Genomic DNA, 23,451 nt, shown 5'->3' on the forward strand with positions numbered 1-23,451 from the left:
CGCCTGTCATGTAATAACAATGTTTATGTGTTGTTGTAGGCAGCTCTTGTTGTAGGCAGTTGCTAGCTAGCTGCTAACCTGTCCCTGATATCATGAGACAGACAGTTTAATTTAAGTGCTTATAGACATAAAACAGAGTCTTATCTTTTCTGTTTGCAGCCCAACATTTCAGTGAATGCTTTAGCTTCAGAGTCGTAACTAATGAACACTGTTATGAGTGTAATGCAGCCCTAATAACGTCCATTACGGTTATGCTTAACTCCATTCAAACTGTGGCTATTTAACGACAAACTGTCTTAGTCAATCACAGGGTTCATCTACGCTTATATTCACCCCCAACTCTTTTTTGAAGCGCCTTCTCCTGTCTGCGTCAGTAATATAAATCCTGTTTGAACTTCATGACTCGTAGACCAGTCTACGTAAGAGTACTATCATGTGAAGGAAATGAAAGTATTGTATAATATGTGTTTTCCACGCTAGTCACATAGTGATATGAAATAGTAGTTTAAACACAGGTGTTATCAATAATTCTTTTTAAAGTCCAGTTGCATGAAGTGAAGCAAAGCCTTCCCAGTGAACCAAGATGCACAACAGCTGCACCCTGACTCTTTGACCTGAATAGAATAATAACTTAGTTAGTTAGTAGTCATTGGTAACACCTGTGTTTACTGGATTATTTCATGTCAAAATGGCTGCAGTCAAAACAAGTCTATTAACAGACAATAAATGACAAAATAAGATTATACAAACAAGAGCAGTGAACAATATTAGTAGAGCTGTGTTCTGTAAAATACTTAAATGATAATTTTGGTTTTGTCATCTTGCAGCAGAACATACTTAAAAGAGCTGAACTGAACAGTGCATTATAATGAAAGGTGAGCTTTATTTACAATAAACAGCTGTTTTTGCTTAAATGGCTCTCACTGATAATAAGGGTCAGAGGGACATGTATCTGCTAAATACAAAGGCAAGAGAAACTGCATAATTTTTCATTTATAAGAACTATTAAAGACAAATGACTAATAGTAAATTTAATGGTAATTTTTCATGCAAAAATAGCAGAAAAGTCTGTTGTGTTAATTTCTTGCATTTCTCTGTTTATTATCACAATATACTGATTATCTTTGGGATCTGGACTGACAAACAAGTAATTTAAAGACATCACCTTGGACTTTGCAAACTGGAAAGAAAAAAATGCACTATTTTTTGACAGTTTATAAACCCTGCAGCCCTAGATTAAACATGAAGATTAACTTTAGACTTTGTTGGTATTTTATATTAATAATAAATAAAGCATTTTATGGAGGCAAATAAAAATTGATTTTGGGCAAGTAGATTTCTGACCCATATGCCCAACGGGGCAAGTAAACCTTGAACCTTGGACTCTTCATGAAATGTATTGGATGTAGCTCTAACTCAAATATTTTGGAAAGTAGGGGTTTGTTAATGGATTTCTTAAAGTTATTAGTTAAAGCAAATTTAAGCATAAAACACCTTTTGTCTATCTTCTCTTGTACTTCTGATTTCCTGAACTTCTCTTGATCTTCTATTAAGGGAAATGGCTGGTCCACATATTCCACAATTGTCTCTCTATCAAGAGTGTTTTCAATACTGCTCATGATTTTGAAAAAAGCAAAAAATATATATAGTAATCCTGAATCAAGAAAATTGATTGGATATACATAAAATGCTAAAAAAAATGTAGGTGCATTTCAGATAACATACCAATATAGACCAATATAGCTGTGATAGGCCTATATTGGGCTGATACACAGCCTTGGCTGAGGTATGTATGTACTTTATGAGTGCTTTTTAGTTAGGAAATTGATTATGGAGCTCCTTTGATAGTGCACAAATGTACAGCTTAGAGTTGTATTATGTTTGTTTTGTTCAGATTGCCATTTTTTTTTAGGATCTTTTCAAAGTTGGGTGGACTCCAGAAGCTGTCCACCATGTACAAATAGATAACACTCTGTCAGACCTTTCACCGTCAGTTACTTAGTCCTCATGCAGTCACTCATCACAGCCCTGAAGATGACTGACAGTTGTAACACTGCGGGATGTGGTGTTTGACAAAGTGTAACATCTTGTTGTTTTCTGTATTCCTGATGTCCTGTTGTGTCATGCCTTATTGGGATTATAGCACAATAAACGGTTACTTGTTTTCATGTCTTTGCTGTATGGACAGCAAATCCCTGCAGACCTAAAGCCCATCACACCCACAATGTGTGAACTGTGGAGATGTATGATGACACTTGAGCTGTCAACCCTCTTGTGTCCCTGTATCCTCTAGTGTCCAGGTGAATGACCTCATGGAGGAAATGGGTGATAATACAAACAGATAAGGCTGCTAGTACCTGTTGACCACAGTGAGGACCTCCTAAAACGGGGCCCTCTGACACAGTGCTCCATCAGTGCCTGCCTCAGTGACACCCACAAGGCATTTAGCCCTTATCTGCAGTGGCCCCTGCTTAGCATTCACGCCATTCACGCGAACAATGCCACCTCTTCCCACTCATTGGATCTGTGACTGACAGTGGGTGTTGGTGCACTTGTGTCTGACTTCAGTTTGGAGCTGACGGTGGGCTGTTTATCCAGTCCAGATAACCCCACCAAGACACAATAAAGGGCGTGCGTCTTCCTCGCCACTTCCCATGTTGTTTGTGTAACTGGATTTTTATAATGGGCCTTGCTCCGTATTTGGCAGGTTGGTTTCCTCCTCAGAGGGATCTGTATTAGTTGGGGGCAGGGTATGGGCAGAAAGGCTGACTAAGGATCATAGAGCCAGCTTACCACCCTCTGACCAGCCAGCAAGGTGGAAGTGCCCCCTTGGCGAGACGGTGAAAAGCAGGGAAACGGCAGATAAGACCATTGCCTGTGATAAACAGCAGAATGACTAATGGCTGAGGTATGATGTGGCAGGAATGAACGGATTAGGCGTCTCCCTCTCAAACATTTAGATTTCTTAGGCTGGCAGAGATGTTCCAGAAAAGAAATAAAGTTGGTTTGGGAGGTTATAAAGTTGGCTTTTCATTGGACGTCATATCTAGAATGCAGCTTTTTGAGTTATGTGTAATCTACTTTCAGTTTTCATCATGCAGCTCAAATCTCATATTTGACGAGGCTGATATCAGCAAGAGATCTTGGGATCCCATGCCTCCATAATGGCTCCTGTGAAGCTGGGGCATTATAAAGCTTCTGTAATAAACCCCTGTGATCAGTATACCCCCTCCCCTACCCACCCTGCTCTTATTTATGAATGGCAGAATTTGACAAGGGGACAGCTCAGGTGGGTAGCTGCCGATCACATGATACCAGCACTAAAAAGCCAAGCCAGGAATGTGGACAGGACTCCCCCCTTCAACTCTACTCAAAAAAAAAAACTTTATCATAACGAATACCCTCTCTGTCCCCTCCCTCCCTGAGCCCTCATATGTGCAGCGATGCCGAGGAGGGGAACGGGTGCCGCAGTCGAGAGGGAGCACAGATAGTGGCTGCGTTTGATCTGAAGGTCGCCAGCCCCTTGCTGGTGTTGAGAGATCCTTGGCGGACGAGACTGGCTCTTATTTAATAACATGAAGGGGAAGCGGACCTTTCTCTCATAATTAGGCCTAATTACCCACTAGGTGTGGACAGACGGCCCAAGAAGAGACAAACTGCCTTTATCCATGGACTTAGAGTCAGATTACCCCAGAGCTGTCTTATCTGTTACAGGGCCAGCAGGAGCCTCAATCCTCCTCTCCTGCCTCTTCCCACTGGCTCCCGTATCCAGCTCAGGTATATTAATCAGTCAGTCTGATTTATTATGCCCTGTCCACCACACACAAGTTTAATTAGCCCCAGCTAGTCATCCCGTTCTGTAATTTCTGAGATTTTTCCTGTGGACATGTTTAATAAGAAAGCTCCCTGACCTGTTGGGTTTTTGTTATCTATTGCCCAATCACTTTATGAATGTTACTTAGATTCATTAAAACTGCTGGGTAGTGAGAAGTTACTTGTCCTTGAGGATCTTTGAAGAGAGCAGAAACAGATGCTATTATTTTTACGAAACCGTACTTCTGTAAGAATTGCATTTTCAGTTTTAGTAGGCCTAGGAAACCCATACTTAATTAGCCCCGACATATTGGCAGCTAGCCGGCAACGAGTACTGTTGGCTGTTCTTGTAGAATGTAGAACAAAAAGAAGCTAAGGAATTTAGATGTTTGTGGAGCTGTAATGTATTGGCAAAGGCTTGTAATATGGGGAAGAAACTTTGTGGTCACAGTGGGCTACCTACATGTAATATTTGGTGGCCCCCTGATAAATTTTTGAGGCCATGGGGCATAAGGCCATGGTTAAGAACCCTGCAGAGGATCACATCTACCTGGCTATTCCAGCATGGTATCTTTTCATTCACTGGTGATGTTTTTAATGTCAAACTCACAAGCTTGACAAGTGACTGGCTTGATTGTTTGCTCGGCCGCCTCTCTGTGTTAACAAGAAGCAATTTAAGGGTCCTTGCAAATAGATTTGAGTGACATCCTGCCACCGTCTTGTTTGTTTACAGTGTCTGTCTCTCCCTTCCTGAGCTACCTCCATGTTTGTATTTGGGTTTGTGGTTGACTCACTTGCAGCCACCACAACAGACCTATTGTTGGGACCAATTCAGACTTTGGAAATGCTGACGCCTGGAAAACAGAAGGGACAGTTCACTAAGGAAGTAGAGGCAGGGAAAAGTGGACATTGTACTCCTTTTTTGGATATAAATTTGATTTTCTAAGTCTCCAAGTTCTAAGTCATTTCCATCACTGTCCTCAACTGTTGTCTTTGATTGACAGCTAGCTGAGATTGTCGTTGCAAAGTCTTACAGCCCCTGTTCTTGAGACAATGAAAACAGCCAGTTTCAGGCTGCTGTGTCCATGACTCACTGCAAGAGGACAATAATGGACGCTTAATCCACCTGTTATCAGGGTGAGCCTCACCCTGTCACACACTCGCACAGGGACAGGACTCTGGCTCAGGAATGCAGCCTTACTCACCCATTCACAGGAGGAGAAGCTTAACTGATAGACCCTCACAAAAACACTGCTGACATTTTTTTTTTTTGCCATTTTCTTCATACCATAAAAAAACAAGTTTGTGCAGTTGTTGGGAGAACAATTTCCTGTTGGTTTAGTTCAGAGATATGAGTGATACCTGTTGGTCAGTATATTATGCAAACAGCTACTTGCTTTGAAACAATGCCAAATATTTTCTATTTCAAATAGTGTATCTTCCTTTAGTGATAAACTAATAGTGAAGCTGATTGGTTGACCGTTTCTCTGTGAGTCCATCAGGCTACAGCCTTGTGTCCTTAATTAGGCAGGCTGGTCAGGGGTCTCTGTCTCTCCGCTCCACAGATTCACATGGACAATTTAACCACTAACCTCCTGAAATGAGTTGCTCCTGAATGCCTCGGGCTCCAGTTTCAGTGTCTGCTGAATACAGGGAGCAAGGTTTATGATAAGTAAAAGTGGAGGATGCTGTCTGTTCTGTATGAAGCCTGAGTCAGGAGACAGTTAGCTTAGCATAATGACTGCAAACAAGGACAAATGGCTAGCCTGGCTTTGTTCGGAAAGAAGCCCACTATTTAACACATTATGTCTAGATTTTTTTAATCTGTAGAAAAAAAACAAAGTTGTGACTTTGGCAATGTCTTGGCTGGAAGGATTGACTTCCAGAGGCTCGTTGCACCCACAGGGCTTACACCTTGTGTTAAACTAAGTCAATTGTCACTTGGTGTTTTAAGTCCAACCTAATAATTAAGGCTGGCTGCTCCATCTAGGTTTAAGCCCTCTTCTCGCTGAGACCAGGCATAAATCTTTCACCTAGGAGCAAGTGTAAAGTCTTAATTCCCTCATCTGTTTATTTGATCTTTTATGACGTTGTCACAAATTAGAAATGATTAGCTAAAAAAATTACCAAGATGATGGGAGAGTGTTAACCATGAACCCTAGCTAAGTGTGCTGATAGGCAGTAGCCATAGTCATATGGGCATTCACATGGTTGCTCATTACTAACAATAGGCGTAGTCAAGATAGGGTCAAATTTAGTTGGTGCAACTGACTTAAAATCCATTATAAAGACTGGTTTTAACAAAGACCAACTTAGCAGTTAGGGCCTAGCTTAGTAAAAACCAGTTAGTGCAACCCATCCTATGAGTCTCTGCTAGTTGCCTGTCAGAATCACTTCCCTTTTTGTACGGATTAAACAAATAAGATGTGTAATGTGTCAGTTATTGAGATTTAGACATACTGATTGTTGTTTTGTAGACAGAGCTAGCCAAAGCTGTTTCTCCCTGTTTTCAGTTTTTATGCTAAGACTTGTTAAAGTAACTTCCTCCAAAATCTTATTTATCAGAATGTCACAGTATACCTGTAAGGTAAAGCCAGCTCAAGTGTATTCTTGTTCGCTATGTTGGTTCTTAAAAAAAAAAAAAAAAAAAACTTTTTGGAAGTATTTTCGATTTCTTCTTTTGTAGTTTGTGTTGGTGAACGTGTTATTGCAGAATTCAGTCAGACGAAGGAGGAGTTAACTTACCAGCCCGAGGAGTTGCAGCCAGTAAAACGTGCAAGCCTTTTTATTTGAATTAGTAGACTAATTGTTCATTTATATCAGAGTGGGTCGTTGCTGTCAAAGTTATTGTCTGTCCATTGCTCTCCATAACACTGGGAAAATGGAATGCATCATCCTAAATTTAAGGATTGCTTGTTTTGCTTTTTTTTTCTAAAAAATGGTCTTGTTTTAAATTCACTGAATATTGAACAGGTTCAAGTCACCTGTGATTCTAAACATGATAAATGTTTGGTTGGATAGCTGAATATAAGCTATCTAAGGTGTCACTTACATGTAATCGTGCTACAATTTAATGTTGAAGCATCATTTCCTAGCAGCATACCTGCGGTCGGTTTGGTTTCCTCATCTGCCCGGCCTACAAACGACATAAAAGCCTGCGCCGTTACCTCTGCCTCTGGGACAACGGCTGTTGATCACAGGAGGAGTGAGAAGCCTGAATCTCCGTCTGTTTACTGTAATTAAGCTGTCAGGAATGGTGATTTATGACGTATTGAGTAAGAGAGGTGTTATCATGTAGACTAGAAGCAGGAAGACAGAGTGAGAGAGCCACAGGGTTTGTAGCTATTAACAATAGAGAAAATACAGACAGTGAATTAAGCACAACTGTCTGCTGTGTGGAAGAGAAAGGCTTCAAGGCAAAATGGAACTACTTTCTGACAGTCTCTGCACACTGTGCAAAAACAAAATGAGATGATTAGGTTGCTGAGGATTTTAGATTTTAGGCCTTTCATCTTATTGTGTTCCTCTGAAATGGTCAAATTTACATGAATTAAATAACATGTTTATCATTTCTGCTGAAACAGCACAGTATCGTTTTCGTCGAATGGAGCTCAAACTGAATTTGGATTTTTATTAACTTCTTCATATCACAGAAGTAATCTCTTTGCTCGCTATTCTTGTTGTCTTTTTCAGTGCGTGTCATGATGTGAGTCTGCAGTGTCCTTACATTGATTGCATGACCCAGGGATGTCCTGTCCTGCTCCGTCCCCCATCTACACCCTGAGGGGGGCTGGTGGGCCCCTTAACACCCTCCACTTTAGCTGCCATGGAGGAGACCCTCCCCTCCTGTTTTCTGGGTGAGTCATTTATCTCAGCGTTCATAATTTTGACTCTTCATGTTATAATAGAATACTAAGCGGTATAGAAATTTCTCCAGTCAAATAATATTTACTTTCAATCCTTTTGGTACCTAGACCTCTAAAAGAATATCTGTATGTATAGTTTTGCTTGTAACCAATCACTGGAAATGAAGTGTTCCATTGGTAACAGTATCACTTTAAAAGTATTGGTACTGGTCTTGTAATTTTTTTTAAACAATGCCTGGTCCTAAGAGACCCATAGACAGATTTGTTTTATTGCATTGGCAGATGAATAGATACTAGCCCAGCCAATCAGGATGCACTTCAGGTACATTTCAATGTTTGCTTCACTTTCTTTTTGGTATTTGTTAGTTAGACAAGAGGACATTTTTGTATCTGTATCTGTAAGAGCAGAGCAGTTTTAAATGACATGTATGTGCAGTATGAGTAATGTAAACAACCTTCATAAAGCATCGTTTTGTGCTGTGCAGGTCAGGGAAAGGAGCCATCCATATGTGGAACTTGAACACCAGGAGGGCTGAGAAGATTGTGGAAGGTCACTCTGGCAGCTCAGTCATCTGGGTCAGCACATTGCAGGGGGCAGATACACTCATCAGGTGAGGAAGACAGTTTCTATTGGTCTCTTAACTTTCTGACAAGATGTCGTATTCATCTGTCTTTCAAGTGTTTCTGTTAGAGCATTTGTGAATTTATTTGTTGAACTTGTGGTGCTGAAATAATTAATTTTGTCATGCAGGTTTTGTGATAACAGCCAGTAATCTTTGTATTAAAATATGCAAGTAACTGCAGCTTCTGTCTGTCCTTGTTCTTTCTGTTGGTGGAGCAGTCAAGGACGGGACATGCAGGTCTGTCTGTGGGACCTGAGCAAAGGTTGCAGTGAGGTGATAGACTCTGTGTGGACCGGCAGCGTTGGATTCTGTCAGTGCTCTACGCTGGAGACGAGCCCTGGACACTACCTGCTGGCCTTTGCTGGAGAACAGACAGAGGAGGTTAGACATCAGGAATGGAAGCTCTAAATTGTCTGTAGTGTGAATGTGAATGTGCCTTGGTGTCTTGTGCTCTTCAGGCCATTTATAAATAAATGTACCCTGCCTATTATCCAGTGCATGCTGGGGTGTACTCTACCCCCCTGTTACCTTGAAAAAGATAAGTGCATGTAAAAAATGGGTGCAGCAAAAGTGGCTTTTCAAGCTACATGTTCACCTAAGCAGATTTTTTGTCTTCAGTTTGAATAATATGATAATAATATGGATTAAAAATATGTGAAAAATAAGGTTGACGATACACATGCATACTTGCATACATCTGTTAAACGGGATGAAAAATGTGTACTTCTTCCAAAATGCTGAAGTTTTAGATTCAGGTTTGCCAGTACGTACCCCAATTCCAAAAATGTGGGGACAATGTGTAAAACAAAAAAACTATAATGCAATTATTTGCGAATACTTTTCGTCCTATATTCAACTGAATACAAGAAAGGCATGATATTTAATGTTCAAACTGATTCATTTTATTTTTTTGTAAATGTACACTCATTCTGAATCCTGATGGCTGCAACAAGCACCGTTGTTGTAATTTAAGCTTCATAATGCACCACACATTTTCAGTTGGAGACTAGTACTGGTACTTTGTTTCTACAAAGCCACGCTGTTATAACACATACAGAATGGGTCTTGGCACTCTCTTGCTGAAATATGCACAGGTGTCCTTGGAAGACAAACCCTTTAGCATCAATGGGGCCTTCACAGATGTGACCGATACCCATGATGCCATGGGCACTAACAAAACCCCATACCATCACAGGTCCTGGCTTTTGAACTTTGCACAGGTGACCATCTGAATCGTCCTTTTCCTTTTCTTAGCCCAGAGGGCTCAATGTCTATAAGGTCTAAAAACTTTGAAATGTGGACTCATCAGGCCACAGGACACTTTTCCGCTTTCTGTCAGTCCATCTCACATGAGCTAGGGCCCAGAAAAGTTGTCAGCATTCCTGGATATTGTTGATATATAGCTTTCACTTTGCATGGTAGATTCTTAACTTGCATGTGTAGATGCAGCAACAAGCTGTGTTTTACCAACAACAGTTTTCTGATATGTTCCTGAGCCCATGTAGTAATATTTGTCATATATTCATGTCTGTTTTTTATGCAATGCTGCCTCAGGGGTCAAAGATAACAGGCATTCAATTTTTGTTTTCATCCATGCCCCCCCGTTGGACTACCTCTCCACGCAATTTTTCACAAGTATTGAACCAAACCCCATCCATGCTTGAGGCGACTGAGCCCTCTGGGGATGCCCCATTCATACACAATCCATTCCAATCCAATTCATACACCTGTTATTTAACCTGATTACCTGTGGACTGTATCACATGTTTTTCGAGCATTCCACAACTTTTCTTCTGCTCCTGTCCCAACTTTTTTGGAACATGTCGCAGACATCAAAGGCAGGAAACATCCTTGAATTTATTGGCAGTTGGGAGGTGGGATAGTTAATTCGTTAAACAGTCTGACTTGGGCATAAAAAATGCCAACCTGTACAAGCCTGATGAGACTTGCTGTTGCCACTTTGACTTTGGCTTTAAACGTTCACACATATTTGTGGCTTCTGTATATTAGGTTAATGGAAAAATTGGAGGTCCTACGGCAGGAGTTGTTCTCATACATCAAACCCCTGTCATCTTTTCCTATCACCACACTTTTGCTTTTGGGCCTTATCTATAAAGATGAAAAGGCCTAAATTCAATTAGGTGGCCGATTCTTAGAAGCGTTAATTAATGTATTGTGAGTCATGTCATACGAACTTGCTGTTTGCAGCCAGGAACTGTCAAACGGTGATCTAAACAGCATCATTAACAAACTAGCTGTCATGTCATGAGTCAGCATAGCTAAATGTCGGTTAATTTTGGCTGTGGCTAATGACATGCCATTTGGTGAATCCGTTTGCCTGTGAGGGACTAAAGTGGCTGTTTACATTTTTAATCCTTGACTGGTTGCTTAAAAAGAGAATTCCCAGGCCTGATGGAAATAAACTGGAATGAGATCACAGTTCTGTCTGCACAGAACGTCTCACAGTTAACGCTCGACACCCATGGGCCTGTATGGTTTTGTGTGGAGTGAGGGGAGGATGGGGGAGAGGGCAGCCAGCGATTCAGCAATCTTTTATTGCCTCCAGATTCATGTTACTTGCTCCGCTGTGGAGGAGCCACACTTGAAAGGGACAGAGCGGTCACCTGATCCAGCCAAACGTGCCTCTGCTAACCCCGGTCCAGCAGGCCAGGCATCAGGGCGCCTGTGACTCCCAGCACCTCAATAATGCCATTGTCCCAACAGACACACACAGACACACACACACAGACAGACAAACAGAAACACACACACACGCCCATACGAGGTAGACCAAAACAGGTCGCAGCCGATATTGTCATTTGGTCTCCCCACCCCATTCCACAGACATAACTGGCCAAGACAAATGCTTATCATGGATCTGCAAATAAAACGCCCACACAAGCATATTCCCTCAAGAAACAGTACATCTGCACAATGGCGTGATTTACTGCCACAGGCTTTGGTTGCAGATTGGTCAATATTTAGGTATGTAACCAAGAAAACAGAATAACTGCTTCCTTCTCAGCTATTTAAGGTGGTTTTACTGTTTACTGCTCACAGTGAGATTCCTGCCAGCAGATTGCTGCCACAGCAGAAACATTAATTAATAGTGTGGGTGTTTTATTTATGGCCAGTGTGATGCCACACAAGAACAGTGATCACCTGAGGCACTGGGAAGTCCTTAAAGGCCCTCTTTGTCAGGCACATAGAGGTAAACATGCAGGACAGATGTGGCCTAGCGCTAAAATACAGATCGCTCCCTTAAAGGGCTGTTTAATCTGAGCCCTAATGAGGATGAATATGCGGATCATCAGCAGCGGCGGAAGTCCAGGGAACGAGTTTTGGTAGTGATCTAGGTACACACACACACACACAAAGCCTCACACTTTATCACTGGCTTCATTAGGCTGTGTATTTTACCCGAATCAGTGCCAATGTGTGCAAGAAAACACCATTCATGTCACGAGGTCAGGCTTTAGCAGGATTTATTATAGACAGCAGGGCGGCTGCTCTGCACTGATGGATGGTACTGTACTGTTGGTTGGAGGCACTCTTGATCTGCGGAGGTCCTGAACCACAATGACAGATTCAGGTTGCTGCTTTGTTATTTGAATTCAAAAGACAAACAAATCATGAGTTGGCAGACAGCTTGTAGATAAATACACGTACAACTGTAATTTGTGTGTGTAACTGTAACCAGGTCTCGATAATGAAAACACCATTAGAAATAATGAAAACAGATAAATTAAAACAAAAATATATTAGGATGTATTAGATAAATTCCTAAAATGATTAAAAACAGGACACTTTATACATGAAACTCTGCCTGCCAGATTTAGGTAGCGCCCTCAGCGCCTGGGTGGGCAAATGACTCACAGCTTGGTTGAGCCAAAAACTGAAACAAGCAGAGAGTATGAACATGAGTTACCTAAACTGAAGCTGCACAAAGCAGTTCAGTGTGTTGACACCTACAACTGTGCAGGAATCATGAAATGTCAATCATGAAGACACCTGGCTGTGTACTACAAGAGACTAAATACCTTCTTTTTAGCATGATAAGGACAGAAGTATTGTTCTTGTCTGTTAGTCTGTCCACCACTTTATATAGCAGCTATTGGATGGATTGCCATGAAATTTGGAGCAAATGTCATAGTTCCCAGAAGAGAGAGAAGTCCACTGACTTTGGTGATGCCCTGTCTCTTTCTCTAGCACCACCATGAGGCTCACATTTGCAGTTTTAAGTCAAACGTCCTTACAACTAATGAATTGATTGGTGCAGATATTAAAGGTGCAGTAAGCAATTCTGGAGAAAGATAGTTGATATATGATATCATTCCCAGGACATAAAACGCTGACACTTTGGATTGGTGGCTCAGTGATGATTTATTGTTGAGTCTCATTCCTAGGCTGTCAAATTTTGGCATTTTAGGAATGAGACTCAACAATCAACTGTCTTACCAACCTGTGATTGGCCAGTTTCCCTTCACTGGAAAAGCCTGCAAACAGAGCCAAGAGGAGGAGCAGAACTCTAGTTTTCTCTCAAACCACATTATTTACATTATGCTTGAAGGTTCTTATGAAACTTTTGCCCAAAATCTTTGGTAATCCCTTTGCATTTTATCCAGTGCCTTCGTCGGGTCAAAATTTTAATTTGTTCAAAAACTTCACATTGCCATCAGGTTCAGCTGTACTTTGTGTGCTCCACCAGTTTAGCATTGCACTCATTGTCAGACTTGCGATGGACATTAAGAAAACAAAACAAGAGAAATTAAAATCATTGCACCAGAACCAGAGATATTGTCTTTTCTTTTATTCAGTACATTCCTCATCTTTGTCAAAACCTGGCACCTAATTTGCCTACAATGCAGCTTGACCAACGACAGTTTGGCCAGAGATTCAGGTGTGTTATGCTAGTAGCTGCTAATGTAGCCTTGAGCTGCTTGCCTCAAGCAGAGATGAGGAGTGGGCTACAGGGGTCTGGTCATCTCACTTCCTTCTATGTCTACACCCCAGGTTTTTGTTTGTTTTTAAATTTTCAGTCTTCATCTCTAACCAACACTGACTCAAGTGACATCACTTGAGGCAGTGTCAAGTTTCACATGGTTCTCTCTGTAGCGCTAAAAGGCTTTATACAACTTTTCTCATAAATATGCAGTAAAACTCTGCAGCACCTGTAAATATGGCAAACATAATATCTGCTTATCATTAGCATGTTAGCATTGTGATTGTGAGTGTGTTCTGATGCTGAGTTTTGAATTTAAGTCAAAGCACAGCTGTGTCTATGTACTGCCTTAGAGCTGCTAGCATGGATGTAAAATGAAGAGTTGAACAGGTCAGCTGTTTCTGGTGAGTTTTAACATCTATTTATCATGTGCTCTCTGCAGATCAAGATCATTGAGCTACCCAGTAAGACCCCAGTCTGCACCCTGGTACCAGACGCTAACCTGGGGATGGTCATGTGTATCAAACTTTGGCAAGTAAGCACCAGATATTCTTTATTCTTCTATTTAAACAGAAATTGTGGCAGTCGCTTTTAACCAAAAAAAGCAGCAGTCTGTCCCTCTGTAGCTCCATCTCAAGTTCAGCGAGTTCACCTTGGCAGCCATTATCAAAAGCTTCAGATTCTTTACCTTCTCTTTCCTCCTTGATTCACACGGTACCTATTCAATACCTACCTGCTTTATTCTGATTGGCCAGCAGCCCATAAGAAGACACAATAATAGAAAAGTCAACAAATATACACATGAGAGACGTGGCACATGATTTACAGCCCAACAACTCATCCTGGGCCATTTTTCCAAGCGTTTCTTCTCAGCTGGCAGCGAGTCCCAGCACTGTAATTAGAGCGTTTGGAAGGGCCGGGGGTTCACAGCCATATATCAGCCTGCAGCTGTACATCCAATCTGATGCAAGCAGAAAAGTTAGCGTTCTGTTTTGTAAATGCTGTCGAAAGTTTTATTTTCCAGCCATTAACGAGACCCTGTAATTATTTTCACGGTTAATTATTAACTCTTTGGGTTTGGGGCTTTAGGGGACAGAGTGGGGTTTCAGACTTACGCAAGACTGTGGATGGTTTGAATAAATTTTACAGGCTGTACAGTTTACAGGCAACACAGCTTATCATTTTAATGTCAGAGGGAGGCGAGTTTTGAGTTGTTTCCTTGCGCACGTTCAGTCCTTTCTTCCTGTAATACTAATAGTTAGTTTAATAAGTTAATTACAAAAACCATAAAGGTGACATTGTGTTTGTGAAGTTATTATAGAGACGTGTAGAGGAGTTAGAGAGTCTGCACCCTGCATGCTGACACTTTGTTTGTGTTTTTCTTTCTCTCCCTTTGATTTCGCTGTTACACCCACCTTTCATCATCTGATTTATGAACCGAAGGTGGTTCAGCGTTGAGTGCCAGGAAACATAATGATCAATTATATCATTATAAATTAAATAATATCATTGTAATACAGCACAGGCAGCTGTCTGACTTCAAAGCAGAAGGGCCCAGGTGAATCTAAATCATTTCAGGCTGATTCCTTTCAAGGCTGAGGCATGTTCATCTGTTACACTGACTGAGAGGTCTCAGCAGTGGGAAAAGACTGTGTGCATTTGTGAGCATGTTTAAAGGGACGGTTCACCTAAAAATCAACAAAACATATTTTTCCTTGTGCCTGCAGGGCTATTTATGTGGGATGTAAAAACTCAAGGTAGGATAGTACCACAATAATAGGTTCTCACTACAATATTAAAATTATGATTGTAAAATTATAGTAAATTTGTTGTCTCATGTAGCATTTTGATTGCTAATGTGGAATTAATTTACTTTACATAAATGTTTTACATGAATATTTGAATAGAATTGCTAGTGTCAAGTAGGACACAAATATTTTTGGGGGGATTTTTGTTCTTTTTATCTATATTAATACATTTACAGAAAATTCATGATTTTGTTTCAGTGTCAGGCTCTTCGCTCTTTTGTCCTTTTTCTTTTTAATTTCTTTGTCTGCCCTCAAGTTGCTAAGCAGTAAGTAAAATTGTGATATATTTTTCCACTTAAGTGCAGGGCTCGCTGCATGGTCAAACTGTGTACACTACACATGCTATGTATCTTCTCAAGCGTATGTCACCTTTGCCTCAAAAAAATTCAGGGAAAACCTTCTGTGAGTCACTGAGTTCGGAGATATCAGCCGTAGAGATGTCTTCCCTCTCTTGAATATAATGGAATTACATGTCATTTGCAAAACTTAAAAGCAATTCCTCTTTAGAAATCATGCGTGATGATACACTTGAGTTTCGGTAGGGTCTATTCAAGAAAAGACAATAATCTCTATGGCCAATATCTCCAAAATTTGGCAACTTGCACCAAAACTATCTAGATTAATCAATAGGACTACAGACCAGAGAAAAATTAGGAATTTTTGATTTTGGGGTGCACATTTCCTTAAAACCCTCTCCCCCCCTACACACAAAGGTTGGAAACTAAACCCAACTGTTCTATCTGTCAGTCATATAATAAAATACTCATGTTGTCTATCACATCAAATGCTCATATGCTCCCCACTGTTTCCTTCACCTCACCCAGCAGGAGGCAACAGCTGAGACGTCACCTCTTTCTCCACTCTGTCTCTCTCTATCACACACACACCAGGAAGAAGCCACTGACAGTGATCTTCCCTCTGTCTTTCCTCTCACCATCCCTCCCTCTCTTCTTCCCACTGTCGAGACGAGAAGTGATTATCCTCCATTATTTCTAAGACAGACTCACCAACAGATTTATTGTTGGCCTTTAGGCCCTCTCCACCAGAGTTTATGGAAAAGATTAAATGCGGTGTTAAACTGCACTTTCTTCTCAATTCAGCTTCCCTTCATCGAAATCCCACACTGACCCGAGCTCACATGCTGGGCTGTGTCTAAAAGGTGACAGAGCTATCTGATTTCTCTGAATCTGATTGGCTGTGAAGCAGTGAACAATGCGGCAGACATGGAGGACGAAAGTGCCTCCACATGTGTGTTTTGACGTGTGCGAGGATGTGGGGCTTTGGCCAGGGGGACGGTATTGATGTACGATGTGCAAGGCTTTTAATGTGAACAGAGGCTGGCCGGGAAAAGGAAATGTTCCTATACAGATATCCATCACTCTCAGCTCATCACCTTGCTGCCTCGTGGCCATGACATCATGGAGGACCGGGACAAAAACCGGAGGAAACGATTGGTTCCTTATGTTGAAGCAGTGCCTGCCTGAGGCCTGTGACGGCCACATCAGCAAACAAGCTGCCGGTCTCTGGGTTGTTCATGGCTTTGGAAGGACTTACCACATAAGGAAATGACATAGTGAACATACAATAAATTCAGTATGTCACCCACATATTTCTCTCTAATCACATTTAGACTTTATTTATTTATGTTTTTAGTTTATTTGAGAGGACAGAGCTCATTGATCAACAGAGAAGATATTGTATGTGAGCCAGAATTGACCTAAGAGCCTAATATTCAGCTGTGGGTCCAGATGTTACAAAGGCACCCTTGAAATTAATAAAAACAACATGTTATGTAAAATTAATACATACAATATAATAAATGTACACAAAATAGCACAGGTTACATCCGCCAATATATAACGTCATAATTCAACATAAGGCAGTTACCTACAATCCATACAAAATAATAATAATTAAAAAAACACACTTAGGATCACTGTCTTGGGCGCCTGGTATTAAAATGGGATCTGTATCCAGATACGTTATCTGGGCTGTAAACAGTCCATTCATGCCTTTGTGTTTACACCTGGTATTTTTAATGTTTTCTTTATCCTCATTGAGATTGGATGTCTTGTCTTCTAGAGCAAAACCTGCGTGTGAGTAATATGTGTTGGCAGCAAGTCACCCCCAGACTACCTTAAAAAAAAATCTGTTTTGTTGAGTTAGGGGAAACTTTATGGACTTTGTTAAACACTGTCTATGACAAATCCTTTATTAGCAATGCGAGCTAGACTTCCTCCTGAAGTTGTCAGTTAGGCAGATCCAATCACATTCTGATTATAACACATTTCTACCTTACACCTGTTTTTTTCTTATCTGGATAACATGTCCAGATGCAGATTGCACTTTAATACCGGGTCAACCAGGGACAAATGCTAGAAATCATGGCTTTATCTAATCATGATGTCTGGTCACGCACACTGAAAAAGAGTGAAAGCTAATAAATACGCTTCCGTAAAATTCAGTTCAGTCCAAGGGCCCCTAATGAAAGAGGAGTGTAGAGGCACACAGATCTACACAAATCTATTGATTGACTCAGATAATGAAACTGAGAAACTTAGGGAAAAAAACCCTTGCTGAAATGACGAGTCAGTTAAGCAATTAGTTGATCAACAAAAGTAAACTGATCCTTTTTCAAGGATAGGATGCTAAACACCTAGTTTCAATTGTAATTATTTGTTGGTCGGACAAAACAAGAAATTTGAAAATGTCACCATGGTCTTTAGGAAATTGAGATGGGAATTTTTCACCAAACGATTAATTGAGAAATGATTAGCAAATAATTGATAATGAAAACAATCTGTAGTTTTAGCCCTCACAGATAAAGTGCTTATGGAGATGAATTCTGTGTGTGCAGTGAATTCAGAGGAACTAAAACTGATTTAGATTTAATAGCTCAGCAATTATATCTGTGTTGTCTCTATTTGTTGATTTAGTGCCTCCAGAGGTTACATATTTGTATTTTCTGTTGCCTCAGCAGCAGGGGAGGATTTTAAACATCTTCACCAAATGTGATTGTTTTAGAAGAAGAAGAAAAATAAGGAAGAAAACAAAAACATAATGTGCTAAAGTCCCTAATACAGGTTTCACACAAAGTCTTAAAAGTTTATCTAATACTTGATTTTAATGGTTATGCTTTCAAGGTTAGGAATAGACCTTGAAAATGCTTGATTTTCAACGTAATCTGGTGTTTCTTGTACTCACTCACTCACTCACTCACTCACTCACTCACTCATATAAACCCAAATCTGACAGACCTGTCATCATATTTGCCATTCATGGATAAGTCCTCTGTTTATTCCTTACTCTGGAAATTAGTAAGCATTAAATAATCGTGATCAAAACATACAATTAAAGTTAAAATAATAATGGTTCATAATAGTTAACGCCTGGTTAAATAAAGTGACAATATGCATTGATGCTGTGGATATTAAGGAATTTGCAATTGCATTGAAAGTAACAATGTAGATGTGATGATAAAGGCTTTGAGACTCTGGAAATTAGTGGCTTAGGTACCTGAATGCTACTCTTGAAAAAAAAAAAAAAAGAATGAACCATGCCTGTAATCTTGCATCTTCTAGAGGCCATGTTGATGAGCTAACTGGACCATGGTGCTCTGAACCGACTGCCTGCACAACCAACAGACTGGACACAAATCTAAAAAATAGGGTTTAAAATAGTTGTTTAAAATAATGATGTTAGTTTAATGCACTCCATAAAAACACCAATGAAAAAATGGTACACATATCTGTTAATAGGTCAAGGCCCAGCTCGTAGCCATTCTAGTGAGGATCCAGCTCCACTGTTCTCTCCACTGGTCCTGCCTCTTCCAGCAGCTTCCATCCATCTGTCTTTCCAGCTGTTCAGTGGTGATGAATCTGCTCCCAGAGCCCCAGCCCCACTCCAGCAGAGAGCCCTCTTGTAGAAAGGCCTGCGGAGGATATAATGAATTAGGTGTCTACCCAGGGTTCCCCGACCTCCGACCCGTGACATCATCAATCAAGGAGGTCCTACACTTAAGTGAAACGCTGGGCCCCAAGCCTGGAACGCTTAGCCCGGGCCCTGCCGGCGAGCGGGGGCCACTGATTTTCACTTGTTTTTATTTGTTTTCATAATCCCTTAGTGTTCGTCCTCGCTGATGTGTTTGGAAGGAATACACGACTCTGTCTATAATTTGTTTAAAGTTGGAAGAAGAGAAATATAGAGCGTTAAGTGAGAAGAGGACTCGAAGATGGATGAAAAAATGGCAGACATGGCCCCCTCGCACATATGGAAAAAATTTCTTTCCCTCCTTGCTTCTGCAGGGCACAGAGCTTTCGCCGGAGGCCTGGTGGTATTTTAAAGAAAAGTCACGAGTCCAGGTGAAGTGTATATCTGTGCTGTGTGTTCATAGGTCCTCTGAAATGTATTGTGTTGTTCCACCAGCCAGTATGGAGTCTTTTAGTCTCTGAAATGTTTAAGTCTTTGTTTTGGATAACACAGCAGGCACATGTGAATATGACGGCGAATGGTCTAGGTAGCACAAGGCATGGTACTTCATATACTGTACGTGTGCAGATTTCGGGGAAGCGGGATGGAGGTTAGATGTCATCAGTGTTTCCTCCCTCCTTCTCCCTCATTTTTAGTCCTTTCTTTCTTTCCTCCAGCATTTCAAAGATGTATGAAGCTTTCAGCCTGTTTTATCAGTTCACCTTTTTGCTCTTGTTCACAGAAGTGATTTACAAGCTCAGTATACCTCCGCGCAACCTCTGTGCTGGTCTGATTTTACATGCTCATTGAGAGAAGCTACAAGGTTATCTGTAACTCTCAACAGTGGGACAGCACAACTTTATCATTCTCTTTAAATGTCCTACTTAAAAAATGTCTTACTTTTATCTTCTCATAAGCGTGTAACTCCATTCTGTGCCAGGTGCAAGTTGCTCTCTATATGTTTAACAGAGGTAGTGTGTGGTTTAGGTTTTGCATCTGTCTGATGCCTGTTTGTGCACCTGGTTTCATTTCATTTCATGTGATCTGAAAGATTTACTCTGATGGCTTCACCAGTTGTAAACACTGCGGCTGCATCTGAAATGTCCTGGGGTGAAATGGGGATGAGGCAAGACGATTGTGTGTTTTTTGTACACAAGTTTGTTATAGTATGCAAGCACAAACAAGGTCTGAAGAGCTGAATCAAGAAGATGACCATCAATAAGTCAAGCAAATTAAAATGAATGGATTTGAATTATTAATTAAGTTGCATTTCTCTGTTTTATATGATTGCAAATTGACTAGGGGAGGTTTAAACAATTGGTCAGACACAAGAAGTAAGTGATGGACAATTTAAGGACAAAATGATTAATCTTGTAATTAAAAAAATAATTCCTATATTAATCAATCATTAAAATAATTTTAGTTACAGTCCTAATGTTGTGCCTTAGTAATAGATATTTTATTTCTAGAATAAACAATAATAATAATCCTTGTGTTAAAATTTGAAAGTTAAAGAAATATAACAAATAAGATATAGTTTGAAAAATGGAGTGCAAATGTTGGAATACAGCAAATTAATTATTATATTGAAAAAGGTAATATATGATTATAGGTTTGTAACAGAAGAAGTAGGCCATACTTTGTTAAAAATAAAGGTGAAAGAAATAGAAATAATTAGAGCTCGGCAGATACTGGACTTTTGTGGCTGGTGCTGATACAGATTTTGGAGGTTAAAAAAAATCCAATATTAATATATCAACTGATATTTTTCATACAGAATGCAATAAACAGAATATAGAATATATATATGTAAACGCACAATTTTTGCAGTGATCCTTCCAAAGTGGTTAACACTTGTGACAACGATATGATGGAGGCAGGATATTTTATCTATTATCTATTCTATTTATTCTATTATCACAGCACTGACTGAGTGAACTCACTACTATTTTTTTAATTATTAAAAATAACTGTAAATTAAAAAAAACGCAAATAGAGCAAAATATATGTATATATTAAACCTGAATTTAAAAAAAATTATCAAATGTGCACAGAATTTTGCCAGCAAAGCTAACAAATAAATCCAGTTTGCATGATCTGTTGGAAAACAAATTTTTCATATAGGCACATATCAGTAATCAATATCATAACATTTAAAGATCGATATAGCAGTGATATGCCAATACCGGGCTGACTGATATATACGTCAGGTTCTCTAAAAAAATATACCAAATCAGTGCACATCTAAAATATTTTTTAAAAATAACTAAACAACAATAAAAACTTCAGTAAACAGTGGTCAGTGAATTTGAGTTTTAAATGATTTAAATAAACCAGGTTGTAAGATGTAAAGTAGGTTTTACAGTCTGTCTGTATTATCACTGGCTGCAGCGAGGCCTGTGGCTCAGTAATATAGATGAGGAGCAAAGTGAGGAGTGGCGTAATGGGGTGCTGGAAAGAGAGAGCAACAGGCTGACGAATGGAGCCCATAGCGTCTTACCGAGTGTCAGCGGGAGCTTCCAGAATGATAACCTCTGCTCCGCTCAGCTTCCAGCACCACACAGTGGTTTCTGTGGTTTTTACTACACATCTTACCTCGCACTCGTCTTTGTGCTCTCTCTTCCCATCTCGCTGTCCCTCCTCCTCTCTTATCATGCTCCCTCTCTTCCAGCCAGACTCGGGGCCCGGACCTCTCCTGTTGGCTGGATACGAGGACGGTTCCCTGTTGCTGTGGGATGTTACCCAGAGGTCCAAGCTGAGCCAAGCCAAAGCCCACCCCGCGCCTGTCATGTGCCTGACCTTTGACACCAAGCGTCTGAGGGGCATATCAGGCTCCTCTGAGAAGACACTCTCCTCCTGGATGCTGGACAGACAGAGCAGCCTGCAGGTTAGCAGAGGACAGAAGTTTTCTAGTCCAGTGGCTCCCAGACTTGTTTGTGTGATGAAACCCCACAGCCCTGTCAGATGAGCTAATGTACCCCTTCACCAACAACACCCATCATGTTTCATGTTTATTTAACACTATTAAGTACATTTACTCATTGAAATGTGATGATAGTTGCATTCCTATGGAAGCCCAGTGTACAGTGTAAGTCATAGGGTCACAATACTTTTTGGATACAATTAAAGTGTTGATGTTTAGGTTGTTTGCATTTGCATGACTGCCTTTAAGTGATGAAAGCTGGACACTTAAACAATTTAAACAATTTTTTAATAATTTATTCTTAAACTGTTCATTAGATAGTTTTCTACCTGTTTATTAAATACTTTTAGCATTTTTTTTTGCCATAATTTTTCCAATACATTTGAACTGTTTGTCCCTAACTTACAGTTTCAACCATTTATCAGTTACTTTTAGTTAACTATCAACCATTTATTGATTGCTTTAAGCTCTTGATCTCAACAATTTACTTTTATATTTACTGTTAGCCTATTCACCATTCTTCCAATACAGTTTAACTGTTAGTCCATTAGTTTTAGCTAATTATTATTATTAATTTAGCTAGTTATTTTTAACAATTTTTATTGATTGCTTTTAGCTTTTTATTTCAACAGTTTATCCCATTTCATTTGGCCTTTTAATTATATTCCCAATACTTTTTAACTGTTTATTGATTACCGTTAGAACTATTAATACCTAATTTGTTCATCAATTAGTTTTACCTAACTGTGTAGACTTTTCTGCTCACGTGCTAACTATTCTTGCGATGTCAATCGCATTGTGTAGTGTTCAGGTGTTAGAACTGACTCAATGTATGGATATATTTTTTAATTACATTTTTTTCAAATTGCATTTTTTTAAGTACACCACAACTGCGGAAGTAATGTCAGGGCACAACTACGCCTGGTTGGGTGACCATTTTAATGTTCATATGACCCACTGAAGTGTCCCTGTTGAAGGTTCTGGTTCCCCCTACCTGCAAACTAATTGTCACACATTAGAGCTAAATGCCATGAAATAGTGCAGAAAGGTGATGTGGCGATGGGAGGAGAGGAGTGTTGCCTTTCTCCAGGCTCTCTTGGAAAACATCAGGGGCCAGAGAGGAAGAGGCTCAGCAGGGCTCCAGGGGCCATAAATCAGCTGCTGGTTACACAGCGTTGGCAGGGCCAGGGGCCAAGGGCCGGTCTGGAGCTGTCACTCTAGATTCAAACCACCCACACACACTGACACATAGTCACTTGTTAGGCCTGAATAACATAGAGTATACAGTATATACATGGCACAAAATTTAGTTTTTTAATTTTTTATTGCATATTAATAAATAGGACAATACATGTAGAGTTATTTCACTGAGCAGTTAAAAAACAATTAATACAATGTTCCTCTTTACTAGAGTACTATTAAAATACATACTTACCTTGTACTTTAAACATAGTACATACAGGTTCTCACACACATGAATACCTTCGAGTGCTACAAACTACACCCT

The 23,451-nt window shown here is 40.1% G+C and overlaps 1 protein-coding gene across 2 annotated transcripts in view; it reads left to right on the forward strand.

Annotated features, from left to right (window-relative positions):
- gnb1l (guanine nucleotide binding protein (G protein), beta polypeptide 1-like) overlaps positions 1 to 23,451 on the forward strand; it is a 30,888-nt gene that overhangs the window by 159 nt on the left and 7,278 nt on the right. Inside the window, exons 1-6 of one of the 2 annotated variants that reach the window (XM_084729096.1) lie at positions 3,735 to 3,777; positions 7,507 to 7,670; positions 8,165 to 8,290; positions 8,521 to 8,683; positions 13,687 to 13,779; positions 21,693 to 21,908. In XM_084729096.1, the coding sequence (XP_084585222.1) occupies positions 7,561 to 7,670; positions 8,165 to 8,290; positions 8,521 to 8,683; positions 13,687 to 13,779; positions 21,693 to 21,908 (708 nt within the window). In that variant the 5' untranslated portion in view covers positions 3,735 to 3,777; positions 7,507 to 7,560. Of the gene's footprint in view, positions 1 to 3,734; positions 3,778 to 7,506; positions 7,671 to 8,164; positions 8,291 to 8,520; positions 8,684 to 13,686; positions 13,780 to 21,692; positions 21,909 to 23,451 lie in introns of those variants that run through there. The other variant, XM_084729095.1, reaches the window with a different exon arrangement.

The sequence above is a fragment of the Lutjanus erythropterus genome, chromosome 10 (genome assembly GCF_056507025.1).
Source record: "Lutjanus erythropterus isolate fLutEry1 chromosome 10, fLutEry1.hap2, whole genome shotgun sequence".
NCBI lineage: Eukaryota > Metazoa > Chordata > Actinopteri > Lutjaniformes > Lutjanidae > Lutjanus > Lutjanus erythropterus.